Source organism: Neomonachus schauinslandi, chromosome 8, assembly GCF_002201575.2.
Source record: "Neomonachus schauinslandi chromosome 8, ASM220157v2, whole genome shotgun sequence".
Lineage (NCBI taxonomy): Eukaryota > Metazoa > Chordata > Mammalia > Carnivora > Phocidae > Neomonachus > Neomonachus schauinslandi.
In genome coordinates, this window is record NC_058410.1 from 118,373,462 (window position 1) to 118,398,935 (window position 25,474).

General features: G+C 53.5%; 3 protein-coding genes across 9 annotated transcripts; 2 read left to right on the forward strand and 1 right to left on the reverse strand.

The window, feature by feature from the left end:
- Positions 1 to 261: 261 nt before the first annotated feature.
- On the forward strand, positions 262 to 5,268 carry POU5F1 (POU class 5 homeobox 1). Its single transcript, XM_021697001.1, has 5 exons — positions 262 to 666; positions 3,516 to 3,636; positions 3,965 to 4,095; positions 4,421 to 4,579; positions 4,763 to 5,268. The coding sequence occupies exons 1-5, from the start codon at positions 262 to 264 to the stop codon at positions 5,027 to 5,029; spliced, it is 1,083 nt and encodes a 360-aa protein (XP_021552676.1). The 3' UTR covers positions 5,030 to 5,268.
- Positions 5,269 to 6,511: 1,243 nt separating this feature from the next.
- TCF19 (transcription factor 19) lies at positions 6,512 to 10,405 on the reverse strand. Its single transcript, XM_021697021.1, is given in 4 exon segments — positions 6,512 to 7,289; positions 7,570 to 7,907; positions 7,909 to 8,129; positions 9,397 to 10,405. Coding segments are annotated over 4 exon segments (1,038 nt in total). The 5' UTR covers positions 9,635 to 10,405; the 3' UTR covers positions 6,512 to 7,048.
- A 515-nt stretch (positions 10,406 to 10,920) lies between these two features.
- CCHCR1 (coiled-coil alpha-helical rod protein 1) lies at positions 10,921 to 25,033 on the forward strand. Of its 7 annotated transcripts, none has more exons than XM_021696861.2 (18): positions 10,921 to 10,993; positions 12,054 to 12,120; positions 12,199 to 12,412; positions 13,686 to 13,989; positions 16,624 to 16,787; positions 16,891 to 17,026; positions 17,216 to 17,326; positions 17,528 to 17,677; positions 18,225 to 18,335; positions 18,445 to 18,551; positions 21,421 to 21,533; positions 21,705 to 21,750; positions 21,889 to 22,025; positions 22,150 to 22,338; positions 22,438 to 22,539; positions 24,120 to 24,271; positions 24,381 to 24,552; positions 24,800 to 24,928. In XM_021696861.2, the coding sequence occupies exons 2-18, from the start codon at positions 12,105 to 12,107 to the stop codon at positions 24,910 to 24,912; spliced, it is 2,337 nt and encodes a 778-aa protein (XP_021552536.1). In that variant the 5' UTR covers positions 10,921 to 10,993; positions 12,054 to 12,104; the 3' UTR covers positions 24,913 to 24,928. The 7 variants fall into 7 exon arrangements, with proteins under 7 accessions (XP_021552536.1, XP_044773638.1, XP_044773639.1 ...); XM_044917703.1 differs by having other exon boundaries at positions 10,938 to 10,993; positions 24,423 to 24,552; XM_021696860.2 differs by having other exon boundaries at positions 10,977 to 10,993; positions 11,988 to 12,120.
- Positions 25,034 to 25,474: the final 441 nt, after the last annotated feature.

Sequence of the window (25,474 nt, forward strand, 5' to 3'; positions counted from 1 at the left end):
GCATCAAGAGTCCAGGGCCTGGAGAGGCACCCAGTTGGAGGTCCCCGGCTTTCCGCCCTTGCGACGGACCACCGCCACCATCAGGCAAACACCCTTCGCCTCAGTTTCTCCCACCCCGGCCGCCCTCTCCTCCACCCATCCAGGGGGCGGGGCCAGAGGTCAAGGCTAGTGGGTGGGATTGGGGAGGGAGAGAGGTGTTGAGCAGTTCTTTGGAGAGCCCTCATTTTTCCAGGCCCCCGGCTTGGGGCGCCTCCGTTCCCCATGGCGGGACACCTGTCTTCCGACTTGGCCTTCTCGCCCCCGCCGGGCGGTGGAGGCGATGGGCCGGGAGGGCCGGAGCCCGGCTGGGTTGACCCTCGGACCTGGCTGAGCTTCCCAGGCCCTCCCGGCGGGTCGGGAATCGGGCCGGGGGTTGGGCCGGGCGCGGAGGTGTGGGGGATTCCCCCGTGCCCCCCGCCATACGACTTCTGCGGAGGGATGGCCTACTGTGGACCTCAGGTTGGAGTGGGGCTGGTGCCCCAAGGCGGCCTGGAGACCTCTCAGCCGGAGGGCGAGCGGGGAGCCGGGGTGGAGAGCAACTCCGAGGGGGCCTCCCCCGAGCCCTGCGCTGCCCCACCTGCGGCTGTGAAGCCGGACAAGGAGAAGCTGGAGCAAAACCCCGAGGAGGCGAGTGAGCTGAAACGGGGCTGGCGGGGGGAGGTGGCCGGGCTGGGCAGGGGGCGGCCACGGGAGGGGGAGGTGGTCGCCTACAGCTGCCTAGGCCTGGAACGCAAGAGGGGAGCAGGCTGGGGCGGCGCCCGGGGCAGAGAGGGCTGTGTGGCTTGAGAGCACGGGCAAGGTGGGAACCAGAAGCCAGAATTCAGAGAGAAGGGGCAGGTGAGGGCTGGGGTAGCCCTGGGGGGAGTCGGAAGCTGCCCCAGACTGGCCTTCTTCCCGCCTGGCCCTTGTCAAGTAGCTGCTTTCCACTTTTAGGCCTGGCCTGAGCAGGGTCCGATCACTCACTTATTACCAGCCCAGCACCAGACCCAGCTTGGGGTTTGAGCCCCTTCTCCCACCCTTAGCCCTTCTTGAAAATTTGATCCTTACCACCAGGTTCAGGATCTTGGCCTTAGGGTTGAGTGTGGCCTGAGGGTAAAAACAGTGCTTATCCCAGGGTTATTGTTCCTGAAAGTCTAGGGTGGGACTGATTTCTGATAGAAGCTCCTGTTTGGGCTGTGTGTGCGGACATGTGGGGTTGGGTTTACCTCCCGTCAAGTTTAGGGCTTGTCTTCCCTTGACCTCTGCCTCGGGGCTAGTGAGTCACCATTATGCAAAGTGCACACCCTGGCCCCCACTTGTAGAGAACTTAACCGATTTCAGCCTTAATTCCGTAAGTTGTGGACAAGACAAAAACCAAGTGGTGGAAGAACTCCTCTCCAGGCCATTCCCCAAACATAGGGTCTGCTGAGGCACTGAAAGACTTATGCGTTCAGCCCTGCCAAAGGACTCTTAAGGATGTGTCTTCCTGTCCTCCAAAGACAAGTGTAAGCAATTAGAGATCAAGTACTAAGCCCTTAGACCTCACAGAAGGAGGTGCGAGCGCTTCAGCCGACCCAGTGGCCCTAGACTTTGTAGGAGGCGACTGAGCCTTGAATGATAATGGCTGCCAATTGTGGTCCATTTCCTAAGTGCCTGGCTGTGTGCTCAGTGCCTACATCATTATCTCATTAACTGGCACAAAATCTCCCAGGGAGGTATTACCAGCCTATTTCACGGGTCCTAACTACCAAATGATGAAGTTAGGATCTGAGCCGGGGTTACCTTATTTCAAATCCCGTAAGTAGGATTTGGACAAGCCATGATGGGGAGCGGAGGACATTTAGCGCTCTGAAGCCTTGACTGAGCCGAAGTTGGCCTATTGAATTTGGTGTGATCGACCATCCTTGGAATCCTTCCCTCAAAGCTTCCAGGACTGCACATAGGTTTAGCTGCTCTTCGGGTCCCTTTGGCCACCCGCCCTCATGGGAGTGCCCCAGGGCTAAGTCCATCACCCTCTGTTCTGTCTACCTTTCCTTCCTCCCGTCCTCTCATCTACCCTTGTAGACAGGACTACCACATTTTCTGTCTCCTGCTGGGATGGCTCGTGAACTGCTCCACCCCGACCATCACCCAGTCGCTCAAGGCCCCAACCAGCCATCCTCATTGCTTTCACATTCTACATCCCATCTTTTGGAAACCCAGCTATCTCGGTCTTGGAAATACACCCTGAAGCAATCACTACCGCCCTGGTCCCAGCCGCCCCGTCTGTTGGGGGTGGGGTGGGCGCACTGCAGTTGCCTCCTTAGTCTGTTGTAAACACGTCAACTGGAGTGAACATTTTTTTTGTTAAAGATTTTATTTATTTGACAGAGACACAGTGAGAGAGGGAACACAAGCAGGGGGAGTGGGAGAGGGAGAAGCAGGCTTCCTGCTGAGCCGGGAGCCCGTTGCGGGGCTCGATCCCAGGACCCTGGGATCATGACCTGAGCCAAAGGCAGACACTTAACGACTGGGCCACCCAGGCGCCCCTGGAGTGAACATTTTAAAATCGGATCATTTTACTCCACACATCCATCCAGCAGCTTCCCGTCTCATGCACTGCAGCATCCACAAAATCTGCCCTGCGCCCCCTGACTTAGTGAGCTCCTCGCCTCATCCCTTGCCTCCTCAGTCTTTCACCCTGCTCCACCCACCGCGGGGCCTTTCCACTTGGCTCTTTCCCTTTGCTCAAGCATCACTTTCTCTATCTTACTTAAAACTCTCCCCATCCCCATCATCTCCTACACTGCTGTACTCTGTAGTCCTCCACCCTGCTTCGCTTTTGTCCATAGTGCTTCTAACATAGTAATGTACTGGATAATTGTCTCTCCCTGTTAGAATGGAAGCCCCCTGAAGCCAGGGCTTTCTGTCCAGTTTGCATAGCCGCTGGCTTATAGAAAGGGCAATACATCTGTTAAATTAATCAAGGAGAATGCCTATATGTTGCAAAAAGATACAGTAAAAATAAGGAATAACCCAGTTTTAAAAATGAGCACCAACTATACCCTTCACTTTTTGGACATGTATTTTGTAGTGTGTTTGCGTATACATGCCATGTCATCCCCTGGAAGCAAACTGGGGGAGAGTATATGGAAATGAGAATTAGAGACATGGTGCCGTTTACTTTTCTAGTCTCAAAACTGCCTCAAATTGGGGTAATATTTGAGTCAGAAATCTTTTGTATTAATGAGCGAAGAGGCAGCAGCTCCCTTCATAAGCTCACAGGTGTTCATTCTCGTGGAGGCAGGGCCTGCCTGTCTGTGCATGCGTGGTGCTCTGCATCTGCTGGATGTGTTTTCTGGGGTGAATGACTTTGGTAGATAGGTTATTACTCCATGTTTGGTGGGCAGTTTGGGTGCAGATACTCCCACAGACCATTCCTTGGGGCCCAGATGGGAAGGGGGGTTGACAGCTGATGAATTTGTGTTCTTACATGTCCTCTGCCTTTTTGACTGCAGTCCCAAGACATCAAAGCTCTGCAGAAAGACCTGGAACAATTTGCCAAGCTCCTTAAGCAGAAGAGGATCACCCTGGGATATACTCAGGCCGATGTGGGGCTCACCCTGGGGGTTCTCTTTGGTGGGTCTCCCTCACCATGTCCTGCCCCACTGAACACAGGGACCACATCTCCCCTGGAAGAACATGCCTGGACTTGGGGCTTTTCTTCCCACCAGGGGAGCAAGGAAAGGGTGTTTCAGGGGGCAGGCTTCACCCCCCTCCCCCATATGAAAGAGGGTAGAGAAGGAGGGGGAAAACATACTTGGACCTTGAGTTCCCTCTGGGAGGAAGTGGGATCCCGGTGTGGGATCTTGGAAAGGCAGGAAACAATGAGGAGGCCCTGGGTCTTGGGGTCATGAAGGTATTGCCTTCTGCCTCACCTTGCTTCTCTTGCACCTGGCCTCCGCAGGGAAGGTGTTCAGCCAAACGACCATCTGCCGTTTTGAGGCTCTGCAGCTCAGTTTCAAGAACATGTGTAAGCTGCGGCCCCTGCTGCAAAAGTGGGTGGAGGAAGCTGACAACAACGAAAATCTACAGGAGGTGAGGGTGGGGAGGGAGGCTCAGGGATCTGCCGAGTCTTAGCCCAGTTGTCGATGCTTCCTTCCCTGGTTTGCTGCTCTCCTTCATGGGGGCCGTAATCTTAACCTCAGTGGGATGGAGTAGAATTCCTCAGGATTCTCCAGAACCGCCTGTCTAGACCCACCCTTCCAGGATTCCTTCTCACACCATCTGGTGCTGGCGACCCCTCCGGCAGTGCCCCCTTAGCAATTTGCTCTTGAGTCACTACCCTCGTGGTGCTCAGCACGTTCAAAGCCTGCCATTCCATTTTCCTCCCTTGCCACTCCCTCCCTTCTTGCCTCTCCAGATATGCAAAGCAGAGACCCTCGTGCAGGCCCGAAAGAGAAAGCGAACGAGTATCGAGAACCGCGTGAGGGGCAACCTGGAGAACATGTTCCTGCAGTGCCCGAAGCCCACCCTGCAGCAGATCAGCCACATTGCCCAGCAGCTCGGCCTTGAGAAGGACGTGAGTGCCCCGTCCCTGTGTGCCCCCCTCCTTCCCGGTCACCGCCGCCCTTTCGCTGGCTCTGCCTCTTGCCCTCCAACCGCTCTAGATCTGTCGGCTTTGGGCCAAATGACTAAGCAAAGCCAGCCCCGCTTCCCGGAGCTTAGGATCGAGTGTCACTCTACGTTGTGTCTTCCATCCCAGGTGGTCCGAGTGTGGTTCTGCAATCGTCGGCAGAAGGGCAAACGATCAAGCAGTGACTATTCACAACGAGAGGATTTTGAGGCTGCTGGGGCCCCTTTCTCAGGGGCACCAGTGTCCTTTCCTCTGGCACCAGGGCCCCATTTTGGTACCCCAGGCTATGGGGGCCCTCACTTCACCACGCTGTACTCCTCAGTCCCTTTCCCTGAGGGTGAAGGCTTTCCCTCTGTGTCTGTCACCACTCTGGGCTCTCCCATGCATTCAAACTGAGATGCCGGCCCTTCCCAGGAGTGGGGGCCCGAGGAAGGGGGAGAGCAAGGGAAAGAGGACCTGGGGTTTGTACCAGGGCTTTGGGATTAAGTTCTTCATTCACTAAGAAAGGATTTGGGAACACATAGGGTGTGGGGGCAGGGAGTTTGGGGGGACTGGTTGGAGGGAAGGTGAATTTCAAGGATGCTCTTGTTTTTAATCCCCACATCACTTTCTTAAATAAAGAAGCCTGGGACACAGTAGGTAGATAACTTTTGTCTTTGGTTTGTCCTCCTTTGGTTACTGAAGAGGGGATGGGGATACCCAATAGTTAGATATTAATAGCTCTTAGAACCCAGTGACCCTGAAACCAAGGTGCCATTTAAACTGCTCAGTCATATGATGTCAGAGGGAGAGCCGGTATTGGAACCCACTGATTTGTAGAAGACCCCTATAGGTGTGAGCTAGTTCCTCGGAGCCTAGGACTTAGAATCCTGGGGAAATTTAAGTGGAATGCCTTATTTTTATTTTATTTTTTAAAGATTTTATTTAAGAGAGAGAATATGAGCGGGGGGGTGGGGTGGGCAGAGAAAGAGCAGCAGACTCCAGGCATGGCTCCCTCCCAGGACCCTGAGATCACAACCTGAGCTGAAATCAAGAGTCACTCAACTGAGTGAGCCACCCAGGCGCCCCTGGAATGCCTGATTTTTATAGCCCATTCCCTATTAGGAGCGGACTTTTTGCTTTCCCCACTCAACTCTGGAAGTGTCCTTAATGGCTTTATACTAAGGAATCATCTTTAGATGCTTTGCTTCTGCATATTGTCCCAACTTAGAAACTCCATCTTGTGCTTTGTTGATACCAAAGTCCATTTGGTTTCCACTTAAGGGTTTGGCCTACCTTGTCCATGAGTGACTCAACAAACACCCATGTTTTTGTCCTGGTTCTGCTATTACTTAATCGGGGCCCTTGTCCTTGATGGGGAGGGCACTTGGGTCGGTAAGTCAAGTAGGGATAGAAGGCAATGGACCTAAAGATTGCAATAGGTCAGGATAAGGCTTTCCTAATAAGAGCTACAGAAACACCGTTTTGACACTGTCGGCTTGGTGTAAGGCTCACAGAAGAGAATCCGTGTACTGTACAAGGCTGGTCCACACTAGACCAGGTGAGCATCTGCTCTAGCTGGTGTACCAGGTTTTCTCTTTTCCCCTGGTAGTACCTTTTCCAAAGGTTCTGCCATCCTCATGAACTTAACCAAACTCCATCTACTTTATTTTAATGGCCGTGGATCTGTTTTTCCTTTAAACTAGGAACCTTAATTACTTTTTCTCCAGTCTCCCACCTCCAGCCCATTCTGTATCAAGTGAGCAGGTTCATACTCCTCTGTGCTTTGCTCGTCTCTTCCCCTAAGAGTCAATTAAGCTTTCCAGACCATAACCATTCTCAAGAACAGGAAAGCAAGGAGTACCAGGCCTGGAAAAAGAATAAATATCTAGGAGTGAATGAAGCTGCTTGTTCTTTATTTGGAAATAGAAGCAAAGCTCTAAAAAGCCAGGTCATGATCACGGCCAGTGGCAGTGGTTTAGCCACAATGTAAAAGTTTTGAGGCCGTGCCTTAGGTTTTCCCAGAATGCCTTAGTGATGCCATCCAAGATCATTAAGCACTTGTTTGTTCCTAGACTGAGGCTTCTATCCGCCCAGGCACGGCCTCTGCAGTTGATGGGTGCTCTGACCACAGACATTCTAGTGCCTATGACAAGGAACTACAGCTTGTAACGGAATTTCCAGCTTGCTGGCAACTTCCCGGAGGCAGCAGTATCTTTGGCAGGAAACCATCTCTTCTGTCACCTTGGCCATGAGGGCCTGCTTCAGGCCTTGAGTCAATATCCATAGCAGTGGACACTTCCCCTATAGTCATTCCCCACCCCGGGGAGGCAAGGGAAGAAGGGGGCATTTCTTAGGAGGTCCATTGGTGCCCCACCGTGTCCACCTGTGGCCTGGAGATGCCAGCTCTGTCTTCTGGTGCCCTGGTGGTGGGCCTTAGGTCTGGATGCCTACACGACACCCTGGGCACTGGAAGTCAGCCTCCCTGGCATCCTGGATACTATAGCCAACACAGGCCACATGGAACCAGACGTCACAACCATCACACTGAACCCAGGCAACTGTTTCTTCTTCGGGTAGGTAGCAACAAGGGGCTGCACAGGGCTCCCCACTCCCAACTGCAGGGGGAGCCCTGGGAGTGCTCACTGGGTGCTTCCGAGGACGTCCACGTCGATTTCTGAAGAAAGTGACACAAACCAGGTCACTGGAAACCTGAAGAAGCCTAGAACTTTGCCCTGGATAATCTTAGAGTGAACCTCGATAGACTCACTAGACTAGTGGTGAAACACAAAAGTAGAACTAACCCAGGTTTTGCCAGTCCAACATCTGTTCCAGCTCTGTCCACTTCCCAGTCCCATTCCCATTCCTATCCCCAGAGCAGAGGGCCACCTCCCAGCCTGGGGCTCTAAAAAGGAATCAAAAAGGAGTTAAAAATTGAGAAAGATCTCTCCACTTACCCACCAGGTGTCCGTGGGGTTGTCTCTACACGGAGTTTCTTCCTGGGCTCCATAAAGACTGGTGGGGGGCCCTCAGGAGTCTCGCCCTCATCATCCAGCTCTGCCAACACTCGGTGAGCCGATTTCCTCCGATTTCTTGGGGGTGGGGCAGAAGGGGTGGTCCCCACCTCCCTAGGAGGAGTGGGAACAGGCAGGCCCTGTGGCTCACCCCCACTCCTGGAGAAGGTGAGGGGCAGAGGTCTGAGCTTGCTGAGACTACCGATGGAATTGAGGATCAATGTGGCTTTCGGGGCAGGGGAAAGGGTGCTGAGGGGGCGCTGTGGGGCCCCCTGGGGGGGGGAGCATAGGCCGGAAGCCAGCCCTGGTTCCCTCTTCACCACTAGACCTCGGGATGGTAATGGCCGCAAAATCTTGAGGTTTGACTCGGACTTGCTGAAACATGAAGTAGAACTCCGAAGGGCTGGTTCCTGGGGGCCCTTCAGGGCCAAAAGTCACAAGGTCCCCATCACTCAACTCCAGCCTGTGACCCCTTGGGAGTCGGACATTATTGACCAGAGTCCCTGTTGATGGCAGGGCACCAGACAGATACAGAGAATGACAAAAACAGAAATGACCAGTCAGGAGTGAAGAAATCTGGCCTCCTCTGATTTTCTAGGGAACATGAGAACATGACACCTGTCATCAAATTCTCACTCTGAAGTCCCTGAGCAGGTGATCTCAGATATTAAGCTCCTTGTGATTTGGGAACAAGTTTATTTTTTATGCCCTCCCACAGGGCACACGGAGGAATGGACTCCTTCCCTCACTGCTGAGGTCCCATTCTCAGACACACTCAGCTCCAGTGCAGAAACAGTTATTGGCATACCTTAGACTATCTGGGTTGAGATCTTGGCTCCACCCTTACCAGCTATGTTACCTGGACAAGTTAACCTTGTGCCTCATTTGCCTAGTCTATAAAATGGGAATGATATTAGTGCTCACCTACCTTCAATGCACTTAAAACAGTACCTGGCTCATTCAGTAAGCACTAAACGAATGTTGGCTACTATAATTCTCTAATCTCCACAACGTTCCCAAAACAAACGTTACAAAGCCTTACATTTTACCTATGAGGAAACTGAGACCCAGAGAGGTGAAGGGACAGGCCTGAGGTTTCACCTGGGGACAGTGGCAAACCCAGGCCTTCTGAGGTTGACTGCAAATGCCTGCAAGTCAGGGAGTAAGACATATGCCCTGATCATTAAAACATAATCCAAGGGGCACCTCGGTGGCTCAGTCGGTTAAGCGTCTGCCTTGGGCTTAGGTCATGATCCCAGAGTTCTGGGATCCAGCCCACATCAGGCTTCCTGCTCAGCGGGGAGTCTGCTTCTCCCTCTCCCTTCTCCTCCCCCTGCTCCTTCTCTCTCTCACTCACTCTCTTTCTCAAATAAAAAAAAAAACAACACCCATAATCCAACATATCATAACTGCCTTCAGACAAGAACAAGGTGCATCAGCAAATTTGGAAACTGAGTCATCTGAGCTTGGCCCCCAATGGCTCCAGAATATCCCCACTGTGATGCTTCCCTGATGATGGCCCAGGCCCTGGATCTACCTCCCAGCCCCTGTTTAGATGGTTCCAGCTAGGCAGGGACCATCAGGGTCAGCCCCACAGAGAGCTTCTGACACTGCACACCTTTAGTGGGAAGATGCAGGTCTGGACTACAACTGTCCATCCAACCTGACAGGGAGTTTGGGAGGCAGGCAGGGTCCCTGTAGAGCCCCTTAATTCATTCCAGCCCAGAACTGCAACTGCCCAGGCGCAAGGCCTCCTTGCTCACTGCTCACCTTGGCTGCTATGGTCCTCCAGGCTGACCCTCCAGTCATCACCCCGGCGCTCAGCGTGCAGCTCCGCATGGACTCCAGAGATGAAGCCAGGCTCCCGCTGGGGCTGCAGAGCCACATCACATAGGTCGGCCCTACGGCCCAAGCGGTAGGTGCAGCCAGCCCCGCTAGGGGGATGGAAGGTGTAGAGATCACCACCCCTGCCTCCCCCTATGCGCAGCAGCTGGAAGCAGGGCAGCATGGGTGGTGCCCCCTCTGCACCACCTCTTCCACTTCAGGAGTCCATCACCTTTCCCACACCTGAGCCATGCACGCTGGCCTGAGTTCACTTTCTGTCTGATGCAAATTTGAGCTGTGCTTTGTGCAATTTCAACTTTGAGCACAGGCCTGAGTTTTCACCAGGGTTCAGTGGCAAAGCTCAGATGAGAACCCAGGCCTGAGTAGTGCGAATTCAGAGTGCAAGGAGCCTAGGCATGCGCTGCAAACAAAACTGTCAAGCAGCTTTGCAACTGAAAAAATCAGGGAAGGTCCCAGTGAAGTGCAAAATCGAACACGTCCTATGGCACTTGAGTTGAACCGGATCCTCAGGCCACAAAGTATTCAGGGAGACTCAATCTGTGCAAGGCAACAATATATTAGGCAGCTTCCAGGGAAATGCAAACTAGATGTGTGTAGAGGGATTCCTGCTTCTGTACAATACTAACTTGTCACCTCAGTGTAATTTGGAGAAAAGCTTCCTGTCAGACTCGCTTATCCAAATAGAGTAACCCTCTTGCTCGCTCACGCCTCGCCCTTTGGGCCAATCCCTCACTCATAACTAGTTATCTTTAACCCCAGTGGGAAGGGAATCCACTGTCATCCCCCAAAAGGCAGTGAAAATGGTCCCTACGTTCTCCGACAAAGCAGGTCTAAACCCTGACTTCCCAGCTTCTCCGGGTGGGACAAAAACGGGGGAAAGAGCTCCCCAAGATCATGCAAGGCAAAACCAGCCTTTCCCCTCCCCTGCGAGCCCCGTTTCCGATCTACCGCGGTGCAGTCTCCAAGTAGTCTCCTCTCCAGGCAGTGCTAGAGTGTGCGGTGGCCCCCGGACCCCTCCGGCTCGGGCCCGAGCTGGCGCTACCGCGGCTGTTTGACAGCGAGGAAGCTGGGATCGAGAGGGGCGCGGTCTCCGCGCGCGGGCAGCGCCCGCCCCGCCTTCGGAATTCCCGGGTCCGAACTCCGCGCTGAGCGAGCCCGCCCTCCGTGCCACTCCTGATTGGCCAGCTCATTTATTCCCCTCCGCTCTATTGGGCGGCGCTCTGGGAGTGTCTCCTACCTCCCGCCTTCCGCTTTTTCTGATTAGTTCACAAGTTTTCCCGGGTTCCCGGAGTTGGGAGGAGCCGCCAGGGCGCGGAGACGTCCCTCAACGCCGCAATTGGGCCCGGCTTTAGACACTACTGCGCCTGCGTGCACCTCTTTTCCCTCCTCCCCGGATGAAACAGGATTTTAGAGCGGCCCGCCAAGCTGCCCGCTTTGCGCAGGCGCGGTCAGGGGCGGAGGCCGCGCCTGGGAGCGAGGCGTAGGGGTTGTGGCTAGAGGGCAGAGGGCGTTCTCGCGCTGGGTAAGGGGCGTTCGGGAAGAGTCGGTTGGGGGCGGGAAGGGGCCGAGAGGGGGTACGGGGGTGGGTTCCGGGGTCCATAGGGGGAGAGGGGTACAGGGACCAGGTAAAGGAACAGATGAGGTGGTCCGAACAGCCTTAGAGCCCAGGGTCCAGCAGGGTGAAGACTCGGGTTTCTGGGGGAGAGGAGGTGAGGTGGAAAGAGAAGTGAGAGCCTGCTAGAGTGCAGGGAAGCTCGAGCAGGCAGTTGGGAGATGAGGGGGGAGTGAGGGACCAGAATAATTCCTTCAGGAAAAAAGCAGATGAGCTTGTGAGGGAGGGTTGATAGGAATCCCAGATAGGCGGGGGAAATAGGTGAATTCTGGTGGGAGGGTAGGGAGACCTTGAAGAGACCTCTCTTGTGCCCTAGGACTCTGGAGAGAGGAGGGGAGGCGACAGGAATGGCAGCTGAGGGCATAGTAGAGAGAAACTGAGGAAAGTTGCTGGAAGGGTTTGGATGAGATGTCAGGAAGCTGGCTTTTCTGCCAACGGGTCTAGGCTGCCTGGATTCCCAGGGGACCTGTGGAGGTGTCCTGCCCTTTATGTGGCCACATTCATCTGGGGCCAGGCCTTGGGCTAGTGCTTTAATAGGGAAGGAGCCAGGAGTCATGGCTTGGTGGTGTCTGGATGGGCTTCCGGAAGGCCTTGCTGAGCCATGGAGAGAACTCTGGAGACTGGGTGCACAGCCCCTGCACCACACACCTCCTTTCTCACCTCCGACAAGGAACCGCAGAGACCATAGAAACTTAAGGAGGAGGGTAAAGGCTCTGCCCGGAATTCTAAAAGTATGAGTAAAGCCCAAGAGCTCCCTCTCAGCCTGTCTCAGTGAATTCCCTCCATCTCATGGCTATTGCCATAGTTCTTCTATCAGGAACCAGGTTGGGTCAAGCAAGAGATCTTTGGGTATTTCCTGCTTCTCTTGGGAAGTTACTAAAGGATTATGACTTTATTATTGTAGGGGCTTTCTCTTTGGAAGGTGGCCTGAAAATTGAACCGGGGTGTCCTTGTTTCTCCTATTGTCCAGGGAAACACAGATGGCTGGACACAGAATCTAGAGACTTCAAATAATGTGGAGATGTTTCGACCACCAGGTCAGTGGGACCACGCACGGGGACTGGTGATTGTCTCTCCTTAGGAAACTGACCATCTTTGTCCTTGTGATTCCTCAGGTTCCACTGGGCTGATTCCCCCATCCCACTTCCAAGCTCGTCCCCTTCCAACTGTACCAAGAATGGCTCCCACCTGGGTTTCAGACATTCCCCTGGTCCAACCCTCAACCCATCAAGATGTCTCAGAGAGGCGGCCAGACAACCAGAGACCTCAAGTGGTCGTGTGGGAACAGGATGTTTCTGGCAATGGGCAGGAGCCAGGGCGGAGAGGCAGGTAGGGATTCATTGTTGCTCTTTTCTCAGGCTTGCTTACCAGTGACCCTTCTTCACTGAAGTAGATTCCTTACCCCGTTTCAGCCTTTAGTTCCCTAATTTGTGCATTTTTGCATAAGCAGTTACTGGAACTTATAATGTATAAGTAATAAGGCAGTGGGCTAGATGCTAGGAATGGGGGTAACAAAAATGAATGAGATCCTGATATCAGTGAATTAAAAATCCTAAGGGAAGAGGTAGATTGACCAACAGCTGACAGTAATAAGCATAATAGAAGGCAAGATAATGAAGTGCAAACTAGGAGTATAGACTGTACTGTGGTAGTGTTGGATTCATTCTGATGGAGTGCTTGCCATTAGAGCTGGCCATGCTATTTGTTGATGTTTTGTCTGTAAAAGTTCTGATTCTTATTCTTGATGTTTCATTGTGTGTCTTTTCCCAAATGTACTGGAATGTCATTCTGCCATTTTGCTCTGGAGTGGGATTGCACATGGGTCTACCTTGAACCCTGTCCAAGAGGAAGGAGCATGATGACAAAAAGGGGAGCCCTGGAGTGGGTGTCAGGAGACAAAGACTCAGGAGACAAAGACTAGTTTGGCTACCAACTAGGGTCCTTGGGCCAGTCAACTAATACCTCTAGGCTGTAGATCCCCACCATTTTAAAAGAAAAAAGGAGTGGTTCTGGGCCTCAGTGAGGGAGTTATGTCAAGAGCCATGTTATTATAAGCTGGTTTAAACTTTACAAGACACCAGTAGACTATGTAATTTATTGATGTGCTGTCAACTCCTCATACAGGATATCTAACACTCAATAAATGCTTTTAACTAGCATCTGGTCTCGCTGTATTGATACTGGAAGCCATGACTCTCTTTCTCTGAAACTGCCTCCCAACTTTTCCTTGCCCTTAAATCAGAATTCAGAAGTCTCTGGGTATCTTCCAACCCCTCCATTTTAGAATGTGTGGCCTAATGATGTGCACATTTGATGTTTAATGCATCTGCCTGTATGTAGCTCAGCAGAGATCGTGTTCCATGATCTCAGCTAGCCGTTAAGTCCTGTGAGCCCAGATAGTGGACCTAATATGCTTAGTAGGGCCATGATACATGACAGCGGTGATACAGATGCAGAGACCCCCATGGCCCAACTTTATCCTCACCATCTCCACACACAATAGCAGAGGGATCCTCCTCTCCTTCTCCTGTGTCCCTTTGTGCCCTCCGCCACCCTCCCAGCACCAGAGACAGGTCTCACCTGTGCTAACCTGTCTTTGAAGGTCTGTGGAGCTAGAGGGGTCACATGCCCTGAGCCAGCAGGCTGAGCTGATCTCTCGGCAGCTGCAAGAGCTGCGGCGGCTTGAGGAGGAGGTCCGAGTCCTGCGGGAGACCTCGCTGCAGCAGAAGATGAGGCTGGAGGCCCAGGCCATGGAGCTGGAGGCTCTGGCACGGGCGGAGAAGGCCGGCCGAGCTGAGGCTGAGGGCCTGCGTGCTGCCTTGGCTGGGGCCGAGGTTGTCCGAAAGAACCTGGAAGAGGGGAGCCAGCGGGAATTGGAGGAGGTTAAGAGGCTGCACCAGGAGCAGGTGAATGTGGGGGTGAGAAGGGCTTAGCTTCACAGTGGATGAACTGGGCAGAAGCTTCCCAGCAAAGAGCAGGTTCCACAGAAAAGGCCCCGTGAGCAGTGGAGTGATGAGATGTTTGGTGAAGGCGAGAGATCAGAGGACCTGGAAAGATGGATTTGGGTGTTTTGGTCTTTGAATAAAGGTCATACTTTTTCTCCCAGGACTCAGGTGACCTCCCACCACTTGAAGTTCTCCTTCCCCTTCCAGTAGGAAGTATTTTGTCTTCCTGCTTTACTCTGGGTACTCGCTTCATGTGGGAGCATTGTGGGGATGGTGAGGAGGATGGGAGAGGGTGGACTGGGGAAGGGAGATGACTCATTCAGGAAGCATTTATCAGTGCTTACTCTTTACCATCTCTGAGATAGGAGCCAGGACCCTGGGGTGGGCTAATCAGCCTGAGTCCTTGTGGGTGGAGCTGATGGCCTAGTGGGGGGCATGCACATTCAACACCTAGTTTAATCCTAATTAATTAATTGCAATTGGGAGAAATGCCATGCAGGAGAAGGACAGGGAGCCCTAATATGGACAGGAGGGTTAGGGAATACCACCACCTTAGTCAGTTGACATGTTAAGAAATGAAACCATAAAGATATTGGAAGAAAACATGGGTGAATTCCTTTTTTTTTTTTTTTAAGATTTTATTTATTTGACAGACACAGCGAGAGAGGGAACACAAGCAGGGGGAGGGGGAGAGGGAGAAGCAGGCTTCCCGCCGAGCAGGGAGCCCTATGTGGGGCTTGATCCCTGGACCCTCGGACCCATGACCTGAGCCGAAGGCAGACACTTAATGACTGAGCCACCCAGGCGCCCCTAAGATTTTATTTTTTTAAGTAATCTCCACACCCCACATGGGGCTTGAACTCATGACCCTGATGATCAGAAGTTGGATGCTCTACTGACCGAGCCAGCCGGGTGCCCCTGGGTGAATTCCTTTATAACCTCAGATTGGTGAAGGCTTTTCTGCCTATGAATCAAAATCCGGAGTCGTTAAAGGAAAGATTGATACACTGGCTTTATAATACTAAATTTAGAAATGACAAAATAAAAGTAAAATTAAAGAACAGATGATAAAAAATATTTACAGTTCATATCACAGGAAAAGGCTGATGCCCCTAACATATACAGTGTGCCTAGAAGTTGATAAGGGAAGGATAGCAATCTAGGCAGAAAATGGACACAGGAGATAGTTCAAAGAAAAATATAAATGGCCTTTAGATTTATGAAAGATGCGTCATGATGAGAAATTGTCATTTGAGCTGAATAGGACTTGGCTGGTGAGCTGGCATGTGGGGAGGTGATGGGACCTGGCGACACTTGGCAGCATGTGGGGAGTGAGGAGATGAGAGGGGCCCTGGATGGTGTGTGCACGGGGAGGCCTCGGGGCCTGTTCAGAACTTTGTACTTCACCTTGAGAGCAATGAGCAGCTGTTGAAAAGTATTAAATAGGGAAATGACATGATCAGATTTGTATGTTATGTCTAAAAAGGACAGTTTTGTGGAGTGCCTGGCTGGCTCAGTCGGTGAGGTTAAGCCCCATGTTGGGTGTAGAGCTTACTTTAGATAGATGGATGGATGGATAGATAGATGGATAGATGATAGATAGATATATGGATAGATAGACAGACCAGTTTTGTGATTTCATTCTAAAATGACCACTTCAGGGTATGAAGCTAGGGCTAGAGGGCAGCCTCTCTCCTTCTTCGGCCAGCCGTCCCTCCACTCCTGCCGTGTCTCCCACATCCTCACCACTGTTGGAACCGCAGTGAGAAAAGGACAAGGTTCTAGAGCTTCCTTTGGAACAGAGTGTGGCAGACACTAAGCTGTGGAGAAGATCATTCCCGATGACGATAAGAGCTGAAAGGACTTGGAACAGGTGGTAGGATGGAGCAGGTGGTAGGGGGCCCAGTGAGGCCTTCTGAGGAGGTGATGTCGCCCAAGGTCTGAGGAGTTGGGAGAAGCCAAGTGGTAGGAGCTGAACTCAGAGAAACAGCAGAGGCCAAGGCATGTCTGACTTTGCAGGCAGAGAGCAGAAGCTGGGCTTTGCTGTGAGTGCCGTGATAAGCCACTGAAGGGTTTATTTATTTATTTAAACTTTTTTCTTCTATTTATTAGAGAGAGAGAGAGCGCATAAATGGGAAGAGGGGCAGAGGGAAAGGGACAGGCAGACTCCCCGCTGCGCCCGGGGCCTGTCTCAGGCCCCAAGATCATGACCTGAGCCAAAGTCAGACGCTTAACTGACTGAGCCCCCCATGTGCCCCCCTGCCTTGAAGCCTTTTAAAGACTGGTCAGGAGTTTGTTGCTGTTGTGCAGAGATGAGGGTGGCTTGTAAGGGCCGGTGGTGGTGGAGACAGAAGTGAAGAGCTATTTAGTGGGGAGACCCGGCAGGAACTGCTGATGGACTGGCAGGTGGATGGAGGGCAGTGAGGCACTGAGGTCTGTCTCCATTTTGCCATGTGCAGTTGGGCCATTTGCTGGGTGGTTGTCTAAGGCTACAGACGATGGGAGTGCAGGGATAAGGCCCGAGCAGGAGCAGATTTGGAAAGTCCAGATGTGGGAGCGAGCTGGCCCCTGCTGTGCCCTCTCTTCTCTCCACAGCTCTCCTCCTTGACACAGGCTCACCAGGAGGCTCTTTCCAGTTTGACCAACAAAGCTGAGGGCCTGGAGAAATCTCTGAATAGTCTGGAAACCAGGAGGGCAGGGGAAGCCAAGGAGCTGGCTGTGGCCCAGAGGGAGGCTGAGGTGCTACAGAAGCAGCTGAGGTAAAGTGGGGGTGGGCAGCTAAAGGGGGACCTGGCAGGTCGTGGATGCGGCGGGTCTCCCAGGTGCCTCATGATGGCTGCCCTGTTCCCACCCCAACCCTAGCAAGACCCAAGAAGACTTAGAGGCACAGGTGACCTTGGTTGAGAATTTAAGGAGATATGTGGGGGAGCAAGTCCCTCCTGAGGTCCACAGACAGACCTGGGAATCGGAGCGACAGGAGCTTCTAGAAACCATGCAAGTGAGAGAGTATAGGGTGCATCTGGGTGGGGGCTGGAGGTGGGGTGGGGGGGCTCAGGGATCAGATCCTGGGAGAGGGGTGGCCAGGAGAGAAGGCGGTGCTGACAAGGGGCAGCGTCCGGAGGCCGCTTGTGGGCCTGCGTGAAGGTCCCACGGAGGCCACTGCTGTCCCTTCCTCTCCCACCCGCAGCACTTGCAGGAGGACCGGGGCGGCCTGCGCACCACAGCGGAGCTGCTGCAGGTGCGTGTGCAGAGCCTTACGCACATCCTCACCATGCAGGAGGAGGAGCTGACCAGGAAGGTAGGCCCCTCGCCCCCAGTGGCTCCTGTGGGTACCAGCGGTCGGCGCGCTGCCAGAACCTGCTGGGATCTTCTTTTCGGTGAACACCTCTTCTTGCTGTGGCTCTTGTTGCTTGGGCAGGACAGAAAAAAAGGCCCAAAACACGCCTCCTTGCTCTGCTGCCCCAGGAGCCCACACTGCCACCCCTCCTCCACCCCGCAGGTTCAGCCTTCAGATGCCCTGGAGCCCGAGTTCACCAGGAAGTGCCAGTCCCTGCTGAAGCGCTGGCGGGAGAAGGTGTTTGCCCTCCTGGTGCAGCTAAAGGCCCAGGAGCTGGAGCACAGAGGCTGCGTGGAGCAGCTGAAGGGACAGGTCACTTGACTCTCTCCCCGAATTCTCCCCCCGGCTCCTGGCTCCTTACGTAGGGATGGTACTTATCCAACAAAGATTTATTGAGTGGTTACCATGTGCTGGGAACACAGCCCGGGACAGAGGCGAGCACTGCTGTTATGGAGCTTACATTCTGGAGCAAGCACTTAGATGATGTCAAGTAATTATGTGTGTTTTCAAGAAAAGTGTAAAAGTGTGACAGAAAGAGACCATGGGGTGGGCCGGCTTTAGGCAGGATGCTCAGGAACAGCTTCTCTGAGGAGGTGACAGTGGCCAAGCATGGGTGGCATGGGCAGAGGCGGTCAGCGTTTGTGGGTATGTCACAGCGAGCTTCCTCAAGGTGTGGGCACATGGAACATGCTTCTGGAAGGAAACCTGGACTCAGACTCCATTCTCAGGAACCCAAGCTTGTCTCCCTGCATGATGTTCTTTCAGAGACTTTGGCACCAGCGCCTCCATCCCCAGTGCCCCCCTGCAGCTTTCCGCTCTAGCTGTGCCCTGTCCTGTCCTCCCTCCCGCCCCCCCCCAGGTGGCAGAGCTCCAGGAAAGAGCTGTGGCCCAGAGCCAGGAGCAGGCCATCCTGCAGCGCTCCCTACAGGACAAAGCTGCAGAGGTGGAGGTGGAGCGGATGGGCGCCAAGGTCTGTGGCTGAGCCAGGCAGAGGCTAAGGGGGCGGGTCAGGGATCCCTCCCGCCACTCCCCCCAAAACACCGGCGAGGGGACCCCTCTCCTCACTGTATCCCTCCCAGGCCCTGCAGCTGGAGCTGAGCCGGGCTCAGGAGGTCCAGCGCCGGAAGCAGCAGCACAGGGCCATGGCCGAGGAGCAGCTGAAGCTGGTGGCCGGCTCTGTTAGCAGGTATCTGGGACGGAGGGGTGTGCAGTAGCATTTCTGCTTCCCTGGCTTCCTGGGCACCGTGGAGTTTAAGAGCCCAGGCAAGAGGGGCTGGGAAGCTGGCCGTTGGAGGGTGCAGGGTGAGAGGTGTCTGGCCCTATAAGAGTCCCTGTGCTTGTCTTTCCCTGGGGCAGCCTGCTCCATGTTCACACGAGGGTTGCTTGTTAGGCCTCGCATGCGTGTTTGGTCGGAGGTGAGGCCACGCTTCCTCCTATAGTTTGGTTCACTTGGGAGGATCGCCACCTTCAGAGTTGCTCGAGGATGGAGAGTGTGGCTACTCCCATCATTCTTTCTTTAATATATTGCAGGTACGCCCTGTTTCGTTGCAACCAAATTTAACCTATATTCTAAAGCTGTGCACCTATGGTTTACTAGATGGTCTATCTAAAATGTATGCTGGTTTCCTTCTTAATCGTTTGCCAGCCTGTGTCTCTCATACCCACTTCCGGGGTGTTTCCTTCTCGACGCCTGTTTTATAACCTTTAGAAAGACCTCTGAGGAGGAACACACACTTCTTTGTGCTGGTAACACCCCTCCTCAGCTTTGGACTTGGGGATACTGACGTGGTCCTCGTAGACCTCCAGCACAGTGCCTGGCGTGTTATCTGACTCTAAATGTTTACTGTTACCGTGACGCTGTTCTGGACGGATCACGGAAGAATTATCGGTGTAGCAAAATTGTGGTGTCGGATAGGTCCTTGCCCACCGTCACTTTTTTTTTTTAAGATTTTATTTATTTGAGAGAGAGAGGGAGAGTGCAAGCACAAGTAGGGGGGAGGAGCAGAGGGCGAGGGTGAGGGAGAAGCAGACTGCCCACTGAGCGGGGAGCCTGATGCGGTGCTCGATCCCAGGACCCTCAGATCATGACCTGAGCTGAAGGCAGACACTTAACCAACTGAGCCACCCAGGCGCCCCTCCACCATCACTTTCTATTGGGTTAGTACCTTGAGGACTAATTTCACTTAAAAAATTATGAAAAATTTCCGCTTTGTACAGAATTAGACTAGCTATAATGAACCACCCAGATTCTACTCATTGTGCATGCCCCGTTTCCAGGAGAACGGGAAGGTACACTGTGCACAGGGTTTTTTTTTTTTTTTTTTTTAAAGATTTTATTTATTTGACAGAGAGAGAGACAGCCAGAGAGGGAACACAAGCAGAGGGAGTGGGAGAGGGAGAAGCAGGCTTCCCGCGGAGCAGGGAGCCCGATGCGGGGCTCGATCCCAGGACCCTGGGACCATGACCCGAGCCGAAGGCAGATGCTTAACGACTGAGCCACCCAGGTGCCCCTCTTCTTCTTTTTTTTTTTTAAGATTTTATTTACTGGGGCGCCTGGGTGGCTCAGTCGTTAAGCGTCTGCCTTCGGCTCAGGTCATGGTCCCAGGGTCCTGGGATCGAGCTGTCTCTCTGTTGCTGTCAAATAAATAAAATCTTTAAAAAAAAAATTTTATTTATTTATTTGACAGAGAGAGACATGGCGAGAGAGGGAACACAAGCAGGGGGAGTGGGAACACAAGCAGGGGGAGTGGGAGAGGGAGAAGCAGGCTTCCCGCCGAGCAGGGAGCCCGATGCGGGGCTCGATCCCAGGACCCCGGGACCATGACCCGAGCCGAAGGCAGACGCTTAACGACTGAGCCACCCAGGCGCCCCTGTGCACAGGGTTTTACTTTGGCACTAGGACATCACTGAAATGGTTCTTGCTAATGATTGATGGCCAAAGTCCACGAGGCTTGAAACAACCCACACTCAGATTGTTGTCAGGTTTGTGTGTGTCTAGATGGCCTGGAGGTTTTATCAGAAAATGGGTTTGTAAGAGCCACAGGAGGTGTTGGAAACACCTGCTCAGACAATTTTTAGATAAAGGGTCTCTGCTGTGCTGACAGGGATACAGCTGTCAGCCTTTGTCGTCTGCTTGTTTTTCAGTTGATACAGACTTGGACTCTCCTGGAGAGTTCCGTCCTTGCCCAAGGATGCTGCCTTGGCCCTCCTCCCAGGGCCTGTGTAAGCTTTTCAGCTTTGACGAGCCATGCTGGTCCCGCTTTGGGCACAGCCAGCTGATAAAGCACATGGATCTGGCCTTCACTGTCATCGGGAAATTGTTAGGATAGCTTTGATCTCTAATGCATATTAGTGATCAAAAAATAGGTTATGAGAAATAAACTTTGCAGGTTGCTTGAAAAGATACACCGCCATGTAATGCCTTCTTTGGGGTAAGGGCTCCTTAGAAAACTGATGGAAGCTATGCCCTTTGTTCTTGAGGAAAATGTACCTAAGTTCATACACCCAGACGTGGCATACAGCACCAGGAGACTTCCAGAGCCAGGAGACATGTCCAGGGGCCTGCAGGCAGAAAAGTCCAAATCAGCTAGAGATGAGCCAGCTTTATGGCACTCATTTTAGCCCCCGCAGAATCGTTTGTACTGAACTCTGCTGTGTTATGGGCTCTGGGTCCAGATCAGGTGTGACCCCTTGAAGTTTGTTCTTGTTTTTACTGCTCTTATTAAAGACACTGATTGCTAGGACCCAGATGAGAAGCTTACCCTAGGTTTTGGGACCAAGCATAGCTGTGCTGTCGTTACGAGTAACGGGATTATTTCTAACAAACACTAAAGGGCTTAAGCTCTCAGGTTTTCTTCTTCATCGGCTGAGAAAGCTCAGACATGACTGGCCCCAGCCCTTGGCTTCAGCTTCTCTTTTCCCTGCTAGGATTTTCCCTTCCCTGCTCTCCACATACTTAGCAATATAGGATAGAAGGAGTTGTCCCGACAAGTCACATCAAGTCCTTTAGGGAATGAGGTGGGGTTGAAGGGTCAGTGACCTTGTGCCTCCTCCAGCTTTCAGACCTGGCTCCAGAGCACCGTGGCTGAAGTGGAACGCGCCATAGCCCAGCTGCCCTGCCTCAGCAGCCGAGTCAGTTATGCCATCCGCAGGGTCCACACCATTCGGGGTGGGTAGGGCGACTGACGGCCACGCTGTACTCCCGCCCCTCCGGCTCTCGCCCCCCACATCCATCCTCATGCCTACTTGTCACAGTCTGGGGATCCTTCCCCCTACTCCCCCCCTTCCCTTTTCTCCTCCTCGAACTCCTCTCTGTTGCTTTCTGCCTTTTCTCACCCAGGCCTGATGGCTCGAAAACTGGCCCTTGCTCGCCTGCGCCAGGAGAGGTGAAGTTTGGGGCGCTGTGAGGTGGATGGGAGGGGGTAGGTGTTGTTTGCTGGGACCCCACACAGTGAGGACCGAAGAGGGAAGGGGGCTTCGGGATCAGGCTGGGTGATTTCCCGACTTTCTCTTCCCCGCCCCAGCTGTCCCCCACCCCTGCCGGCCACAGATGTGAGCCTTGAGTTGGAGCAGCTGCGGGAAGAACGGAACCGCCTGGATGCAGAACTGCAGCTGAGTGCCCACATCATCCAGCAGGAGGTGGGCCGGGCCCGCGAGCAGGGTACGCCTGGTCCTGGAGTCACTGAGCTGGAGCAGGGGCCAGAGTTGGGTGTGTTGGGGATGGAGAGGAGGGGAGAGCTGGTGCCTGGGGCACCGAGAGGCCTGTGAGCGCCACCTTTTCACAGGGGAAGCGGAGCGGCAGCAATTGAGCGAGGTCGCCCAGCAGCTGGAGCAGGAGCTGCGGCGGACCCAGGAGTCCCTGGCTGGTGTGGGGCTGCAGCTGGAAGCCGCTCGCCAGGGCCAGCAGGAGAGCACGGAGGAGGCTGCCAGTCTCCGGCAGGAACTGACCCAGCAGCAGGAGATGTATGGGCAAGGTGTGCAGCAGGGGCAATGGGTGTACTGTGGAGGGCTGGTGGGGGGGGGAGCCGAGAAGCGACGCTCCCCGCAACACCCCATCTGCACCTTCCCCCCAGCTCTGCAGGAGAAGGTGGCTGAAGTGGAAACTAGGCTGCGGGAACAGCTCTTAGAAACAGAGAGGAGACTGAACGAGGCTCGGAGGGAGCATGGCAAGGCAGGTGAGATTTGTTGGGACGGGCGTGGGCATCCAGGGAGAAGGAAGTGGTGGACACAAGGTTTTTTTAAAGCTGTTTTAAAGCTGCACATAATGAAGTTATCAAGAAATGGTACAGATCAATACTCAGGCGGTGAACACACTCCTCTAGCCAGCATCCATACCCAGCACCAGCACATGACCGGCCCTGGAGCCCCCTGGGTCCCGCGCAGCCACTCCCCTCCACAAAGGCAAGGGCCATCCCAACCTCACACCAACCATTACCCCCAGATTTTTTCTCTCTTTCTTTCTTTTTTTTTTCCCCCTAAAACAATAGAAATTTATTCTCTCACAGTACTGGAAGCTGGAAGCTAGAAGTCTGAACTCAAGAGGCCGACAGGGTTGGTTGCCTGCTAGAGGTTCTGAGAGACAGTCTATATTTGATGATTCTCTCCTCCCTTCCAGTGGTTGCTGGCAATATGTTGCGTCCCTTGGTTTGTAGGCACATCACTCCCTTCTGTCTCCATCTTTACACGGTGTTCTCTGCTGTGCGTGTCTACCCGCAACTTTTTTTTTTTTTTTATGATTTTATTTTTAAGTAATCTTCACACCCAACATGGGGCTCAAACTCACAAACCTAAGATCGAGTCATATGCTCTACTGACTGAGCCAGCCAGGTGCTCCTCCCCGTTTTATTAGGAAAAAGTTCAAATACTTGGACAGATTACAAGAGCCACATAATGCCCACTTGTGTACCTCCTCTGACTAAATGGAACAGTTATTAACCAATTTTTTTTTTTTTTAAGATTTTATTTATTTATTTGATAGAGAGAGACACAGTGAGAGAGGGAACACAAGCAGGGGGAGTGGGAGGGGGAGAAGCAGGCTTTCCGCCGAGCAGGGAGCCCGATGCAGGGCTCGATCCTAGGACCCCGGGATCATGACCTGAGCCAAAGGCAGACGCTTAACGACTGAGCCACCCAGGCGCCCCTATTAACCAATTTTTTTAAAGATTTTATTTCTTTAAGTAACCTCTACACCCACCATGGGGCTGGAGCGCACAACCCCGACATCAAGAGTCATGTGCTCCCCCGACTGAGCCAGCCGAGCACCCAGCAGTTATTAATCTTTTGCCATATGTGCTCTATCCATATATACATATACACTGATACATGCATTTTTTGGGGAATCATTTAAAGTAAGTTACAAACGTCACGATCACCGAGCTGCATCTCCTACAAAGAGGATATAACTTGTATGTAGAGGAAATTTTCTTATATAACCTCAGTGTCATTGTCACCCATTAAGGAAACATTAATTGCACAAAATCGAATATCCAGTTCATATTCAGATTTCCCCTAAGCAGCTCCAGGAAGGCTCAGGGATGGGGAAGGTACTTTGGGTTCACGGAGTCAGAGGGTCGTAGAGCATCAGCCACCGCTCCCACCATACAGAGGAGACCGCCCTGGAGCCTAAACGGTTTCCCTGAGCTGTAGAGCTCAGGGCCCAATGTTCCTGCCCAAGATTCCAGTCCTGTTCTCACGGTGCCTCAGTGCCACTGGGCTGCCCCACAGCTGTGCCCTCTGTGCCCTGGCTTCCACATAGTGGTCTCCCTGCGCCAGATGCAGCGCAAAGCCACCCGGGAGAAGGAGCGGAACCAGGAGCTCAGGCGCCTGCAAGATGAGGCCCGGAAGGAGGAGGGGCTGCGGCTGACCCAGCGCCTGCAGGAGCTAGAGAGGGACAAGAACTTTATGCTGGTAGGGGAGAGCAGAGGCCAGGGCCCTTGAGCTGGCTGGGGAGTGGAGGGGAGAAGGAGGAGGGGCGGCTCTGCCTGGGCTAGGTGGCGTTTAACCCTCTCCTTCCCAGGCCACCTTGCAGCAGGAGGGTCTCCTCTCCCATTACAAGCAGCAGCGACTGTTGGCAGTTTTTCCTTCCCTGCTGGATAAGGGGAAGTCTGTGGAGTCCAGCCCTCGGGCCCCAGGGTCTTCAGCGCCTGCACCTCCAGCAGCAGCGCCCCCCACCAGGGAGTCCATAAAAGGTATGGTCCATGTAGGAAGGGACAAATGTGTGGGACTTTAGGAATCTCTCCTCTAGGCACTCTTAATGCATGAGCATCGTTCTCCATGACCTTCGAGGCCCACAGCCTCTCTCATCCATGCCTGCCTTGGGCCAGAGAACCCTCCCCCTCATAACCCTCCCATCTGATGGCAGCCCTGTTCTCTGCACTGGAGCTGCCAACAGCCTTCTCCAGTCCGGCTGCTATCCCTTGGGGTGTTCTTTCCCAGGATCCCTCTCTGTCCTGCTCGATGATCTGCAGGGCCTGAGTGAGGCCATTTCCAAAGAGGAAGCTATCTCTCAAGGAGACAACCAGAACTGTCCTGCACCAGTCTGCCGCTGAGCAGCCGGGCACTCTGCGCAGCTGGGGGCTAAGGGGGGCGGGGGCGGGGAGGTCAGCCAGCTGCCCTCATGGACACCAGCCACCAAGATGCCTGTGAATCCTGTGGCTTAATAAAGATGACTACAGTAGGTGCCATGTTCTCTCTGGGAACGGGAGGGAATTTGCCCTGCGGCCATCTCTGTCTGGAAAATGCGAGAAGTGGTCCCACGCAGCTATTTCTCTAGGTGGTGGTACCTTTTTTAAAACCCCTTTCCCAGGCTGCTTGGGAAGTTTTTTGAGAAGCTCCAGTTTTCTTTATTCTCAGCTTTTGTTTGAAAACTCTTTACCTCTGGAAGATGATCAGTGCCAGGAGGGAGGAATATAAAACATCACTCATGTGCTGGGAATCTCAGAGCCAGCCAGTGACCTTGCTCAGGGGCCACAGTGGTGGGCTTGACCAGGCAAGCGTTGCCATGGAAGGAAAAGCTACAGTGACGTGATAGAACCTGACGGCGGGGGGGGGGGGGGGGGGGGGGGGGGGGGGGGGGGGGGAGAAGAACCCCCGCGGGGGGGTGGGGGGGGG